The sequence below is a fragment of the Manihot esculenta genome, chromosome 12 (assembly GCF_001659605.2).
Source record: "Manihot esculenta cultivar AM560-2 chromosome 12, M.esculenta_v8, whole genome shotgun sequence".
Lineage (NCBI taxonomy): Eukaryota > Viridiplantae > Streptophyta > Magnoliopsida > Malpighiales > Euphorbiaceae > Manihot > Manihot esculenta.
Window position 1 is genome coordinate 31,920,291 of NC_035172.2, and position 6,254 is coordinate 31,926,544.

At 32.3% G+C, this 6,254-nt stretch overlaps 1 protein-coding gene across 1 annotated transcript; it reads left to right on the plus strand.

Annotated features, from left to right (window-relative positions):
* Positions 1-354: 354 nt before the first annotated feature.
* LOC110627709 (receptor-like protein 44) lies at positions 355-1,955 on the plus strand. Its single transcript, XM_021774059.2, has one exon. The coding sequence runs from the start codon at positions 735-737 to the stop codon at positions 1,548-1,550; it is 816 nt and encodes a 271-aa protein (XP_021629751.1). The 5' UTR covers positions 355-734; the 3' UTR covers positions 1,551-1,955.
* Positions 1,956-6,254: the final 4,299 nt, after the last annotated feature.

The following is a 6,254-nucleotide window of genomic DNA, read 5'->3' on the forward strand; positions in this document are numbered from 1 at the left end:
ATAATTTTTAAATTTTTTAAATTCCAAATCGAATTGACTTTAAAATTTAAATTTAATTGAAACTGAAATAGAAATGATAAAAATTATAACCGTAATGGCTGTAGAACTGAATCAAAATTGAATTTATTTTTGAACCGTCATAAATCAATCTGATTCTGATTTGATCCTTAAATTAAATCAAATCACCATTTTTGAACCGAAACAGGCTCTTTGTCCAGGTCTAGCCTCGAGTCCCCAAGCTCTACATTATGTTCTACACCAAACAATTGCCCTGGAATTTCAAGCGTAATTACCTGAATACCCTCCATCACTTTCTTCATTTCCGTCTTGTCCCTTTCTTGCGCTTCAAATCATACGTGCAGGTCACTACCCCACCCCTCTTCACTTCCTCTTACTTCCATTTTCAGGGTCACCAACTCTTCCCCCCAAGCCCCAGCCCTCCACCTCCACCTTCACCTTCACCTTCCTTCTCTTTGTCTCTCCTCTCCCAAAACCTTCACCTGAATTCAATTCCTTAATTTTCATACAGTCACTTGCACAAATAGAAACAGTCCTCTATAGATATATATATGTTTTCCTCTCCAAGGTGAGTGTCCTCTAAATGAAACAACATAAATACAGTAGCACCCATTTCTTCTCTCTCTGTATTTCTTGCCCTTTGAATCTCAACCTGAGAAATAAAGAAATCTAATCAAGAATTTGATCCTACTTTTCTTTTTTCTTTGTCTTTCTAAATGGGTGTTTGGTCTCTACTTCTTCTTCTTACAATCTTCAGCTCTTCTAATCTCTCAGTATCAGATCCAAATGATGAAGCATGCTTAACCCACCTTAGTCAATCCTTAAAAGACCCGACAAACTCCCTTCAAAACTGGACAAAACCCAATCTTGCAAACCCATGTTCTGGTTTTAACTCATATCTCTCTGGTGCTACTTGCAACAATGGCAGAATCTACAAGCTTTCACTTACTAATCTCTCTCTTCAAGGCTCAATATCTCCTTATATTTCCAACTGCACTAATCTGCAGACTCTTGACCTCTCCTCCAACTCTCTGTCTGGTCCTATCCCTGCAGATTTACAATACTTGGTTAATCTTGCAGTGCTTAATCTCTCGTCAAATAGACTAGAGGGAGAGATCCCTCCACAGCTTGCATTGTGTGCTTATTTGAATGTGATTGATTTTCATGATAATCTTCTCACTGGTCAAATCCCGCAGCAGCTGGGTCTTTTAGTAAGGTTATCGGCTTTTGATGTCAGCAATAATAAGCTTTCAGGACCAATCCCGGGTCCATTGGGGAACAGGAGCGGGAATTTGCCGCGATTCAATGCCACTTCTTTTGAAGGAAATAAGGATCTTTACGGCTACCCTTTGCCTCCGATGAAGAGTAAAGGTTTGTCTGTTTTAACCATCGTTGGGATCGGTTTGGGAAGTGGGTTTGCGAGTTTGGTGCTCAGTTTTACAGGGGTTTGTATTTGGTTGAAGATCACTGAGCAGAAAATGGCCCTTGAAGAAGGCAAGAATAGCCAGCTTATGCCTGATTATGGAGCTTAATTTCGCCATGGAATTCTTAAGAATGAAAAAAAAAACAAAAAAAAAAAAAAGAGGAAGAAGAAAAGAAAAAGATTCCAGGTATGTTAGGTGTTATTAAAGATTGATCTTGAAAAAACAAAAGTTTGGTATTTCATTGAGGTGTGGGCTAATGCTATTTTTCTCAGTTGGGGTTATTTCAACTAGCAGTTGTATTTTACTGATTTTGGTGGCTTTTTGTTTTTCCCCTTTCCTTTCTGTCCCTTCCCTTTTAACCCTTTATTATATTATATATCTATAGTTTTTTTCCTCTCAAACATCAACAGTGTATAAATCAATTCAAACGAGAAAATAGTGCAGTTCTTTCACTTGTCAATCTTAATGGTGTAATGCAACAATCAATTTAGTGTAATTTCATTGCTTCTCTCTCTCTCTGTGTCTCTGTTCTGTGTACTGTAGAATTTTGTCTGCAGTGGGTTAATATATGTATTAAAAATTCCAGTTGTGGGGAACTTTTGAGAGTGTTGTGAAACTGTGTTGCATTTATTAAAAATGCGCTTTTACCTACTTTGAGGAGTTCTAGTGCTCTGTTATGGTGAGCTGGTGGGAGACCAGCACCCTCACATGGATTGCAGATTGTCTGGTTTCATCAAAGTTTACTGAATGAATTTTTTTTTTTTATTATGTCCTCTTCCTCTTGGCTGCTCTGCAACATTCTGCTCAGTTCTTTGTTCATAGCTTGATTTGTTCTGGCTCTAATGGTAAAGGGTATCCACTATTTGGACTTTCTTTCAAGTTTTTTTTTAAAAAAAAACTTTGGTACTCTTATAAAATTCTCTATAGCTCGATCAAACTTAAACTTCAATCAGGCAACTCACACTTTGCAGCCAGCCAGCTCCACACCACTGTAATTATATTCTCCACTCTGTTTTTCAGAATTATTTTTAGTATTCGAAACCCACTGCATTAGATCCATTAAGAAGTTGTACTCTGTTTCTCATGATTAGCTAAAGTGGGTGTAGACTGATTCACATGGGATGTGGGTTTGCATATTCTAGGTTGCTAAGAATTAAAAATTGCTTGCATTTGTTTTTTTCTCCCTTAGGATTTGCAGCTCTGATTATTTTTTGTATTCTTTTTTAGGTTATCTTTAATTTTTCTTTAATCTTAAGATATTAATAAACTTTGTTTCTGGTTGAAGCTTTGCATGTGATAGTGTGTGCCTACCTCCTCCCCTTTGCTCTAAAAATTTGTTAAATACTCCCCCAAATTATGGATTTTTCACCACCTCATACATTGTCTGGAAATGGGTCTTGATTCTTTTGTTCAAATTTCTATTATTCCCATCTTTTCTTCTAACTCAAACAGGGTTAACCCAAGGTAAAAATGGAATAAGCATGATTAAAAGGAAGGGTGTGAATGGAAAATATCCAATCTCACACCGAAAGCAGAGATGGTCAAATGTGCTTTCATTCCTTTCACTTATTATTAGATCCTCTATCAATGGTTTGCACTTCATCATGGGTTGGGTCCCCTGCCTTTTCCAAGCCTCCATTACCCCACTTATTACTTTTGCTTATTTCCTTCCATTTCTTTATTTGTTTTCTTTAAAATTAATCATAATCAAATGGATTAATGCTCAAATTCCATTTGAACTTAGCATATATAAATTAAATATTATTATAAAAATTAAATAAAATAATTAAATTTAGATATTATATGAAGCAAATAAATGTTTAGTTAATTTTATAAATTATATACTATTAAAATAAAAATTATAACTTTAATTTTATTTTTTTAAATTAAAAAAATTAAATAAAATATTTAAAATGATTTCTGAATGTTATTTTAACTTTTTCATAAATATGATTAATTTTAATTTTATAGAAATTAAAAATTAAAAATTAAAAATTTACGTATTATTTTAACTCTTGTTTTCTTAGATATGGCTAATTTTAATTTTGTAAGAATTAAAAAATTAAAATAATTTTTACATATTATTATAACTTTTTTAGAAATATGACTAATTTTAATTTTTTAGAAATTAAAAAATAATAATTTTTATATTATTTTAATTTTTTTATAAATATGGCTAACTTAATTTTGTAGAAATATTTTTGCATCTGATATAATTATAAAAAGATAAAATAATGTATCTATAAAATATATTGCAGGTATAAAAATATGCTTAATTTTAGTTTTTACAAAATAAAATATAAAAATAAAAATAATTAAATTGAAATATTAATTTTTTTTATATAAAATATGTATTTATTGGTTAATTAATAAAATATTATAAAAGTTAAGATAAAATATTCAAACCAATTCGATTAATTAAATATTTCCATGATGGATCGGGTACGATGACTCGTAATAGTCTAAAAGAGTTTATTTATGCTAAGCAAATGGTTATTTTTTGGTGATATTGAAGCAAAAATTGTTAAAGTTTTAACCATAGAAGCTCTTAGCTGGATTAAACGTGAGGAATGGTCCAATGTGATTGCGGAGTCAAATACTAGCGTTCAAACTATTACTGATCCCAGTTACATGGATTACTCGGCCTTTGGTTCAATTATTTATGATTATAAGTCTCTAATTAATGAGACGAATAGTGTTAGTGTTCGTTATATATCTCGATCGGTTAATAACGTAGCACATGTATTAGTTAAGGCTGTCAATTCTTTGACAGATTAGGTGAAATGAACTGTTTCACCTCCTACTTGTATTTTGCCTATGTTAAAACTTGATAGTGCTTAATAAAACTTCTCTACATTTACTTTAAAAAAAAAAAAAGGATTTAATGGCTACATATTATACTGTGCACACGCATTACCATTACCATAATATGTACACACGGATTAAACTTTTGTTCTATATTTTTTAAAATATATATATATATATATATATATATATATATATATATATATATATATACTAAACTCAAAGACAAGATTAAATTATTGTTTTTTTTTTTTGAAATCAAAACTACTGATTGTATTAATAAAATTTCATCAAATAAAGAGGGATATCATACCAAATAGAGAGACGATCATATTTAATAGATTCTCTAGCCAAAGTATGAGCAGTTAGAGTGGCATGACGACGAACCCATCTAACAGAAATATCAGTTCTAGAGTCTAACAAAAATTTACGATCATTCAAAATCAAACCCAGTTCAAAAATGTCTAAATGTGTATTCCGAAGAGTTTGAACTACTTGCAAACAGTCTATAAGAATGCAGCCATTAAAAGGCAAAAATTCTGTCGCAAAGAGCAAACAATGATGGAGAGCTAAAATTTCAACAATTACCCACGTACTATTATCTTCCGAGAAATTAGAAACACCACGTTGAAATACCCTCAGAGTTTTCTACAACAAAACCGTAGCCAATAAAATCTTGAGCTTGAAACAAAGACCCATCAACTTGACAAAGCCAATTGAAATTGTCCAAGTTTGAAGATGACGCATGAATTTAGAGAGGAATGGCTTCAGGATCACAAGCAGGGTTGGAGGAATAAATCAAGTTCTTGCCCTGATATAAAGTAGCAGTGGTATTCCCATGCAAAGCACCAGTACGTTGAGCAGCTTCCCAATCCAAGATATGATGCATGACATTTTCCACAAGGTGAGCTGCTGAATTTTGCACCTGGTTCTATAATAATGAATTTCTTGCTAGCCATAATCTCCATGCACAGACCATTACAAAGGTTTTTCGAACCTTGTCTTGAAACTTCAAAATCTGCAGTAAAAAATTAAAAAAATTATCATTAGGCTGCAAATCTCCCACTCCCTCTAACCTCCAAATTTCCTTGGATACAGGACAATGCAACAAAATATAATTGACACTTTCATATTCATGGCACTAAGTACATCCAACACCCACATCCACACCCTTTTGCCTTAAGTTATCCTTTGTAGGCAATATATTTCTACAAGCTCTCCAACAGAAATCCTTCACTTTTGGAGAGACCGAAACATTTTACAAATTAGTCCACAAAGTATGTGGATTCCACCGTATACACACCTCTTTTATCAAAGTGCCACAAGAAGGAATCTTCTTTATTAGTAATACTAATAGGAATACTAATAATAGCCCTGATATCTCTTGAAGAAAAAATATCCATTAAAAGAGCAATGTTCCAAACTCTCTCATTACCTTCAAAAAGATCACAAATACGCAAATGTGGTTCAATAAAATCGATGTCATCATCCGCAAAAAATGTATCCTCCTTAGGAATCTAGAGAGCTGAAGCCACTAAAATATTCTCTCCATTATTCACCCTCCACCTTATACCCCTTCGAATAAACTCCCTTGATGTCATCACAGTTTTCCAAACAAAACTAACATCATTACTTACATTGGCGGAAAATAAATAATCACTTGGGAAAAACTTTGCTTTAAACACTCTATAACAAAGAGTATTAAGATTTGTTAAAAACCTTCACAGTTGTTTGCCAAGTAAAGACAAATTAAAACTCCTAAAGTCCTGAAACCCTATACCCCCTCCTTCTTTTTACTACACATCTTCTCCCACGCTAGCCAATATTATATCTAAATCAATCTAAAAATTAAAGAAGCAATGATTAAATTAGAATTAAAATGTAGAATTGAATATAAAATGGTATTTGTTGATTAACCAATAAAATATTATAAAAGTTAGATAAAATATTTAAATTAATTCAATATAACTATCAAACTAGGATTTAATGGCTATACGCACACGCACC

Excerpts from the sequence above, each read along its gene's own strand:
- LOC110627709 (XM_021774059.2), top strand. The coding sequence starts at position 735 with ATGGGTGTTTGGTCTCTACTTCTTCTTCTTACAATCTTCAGCTCTTCT.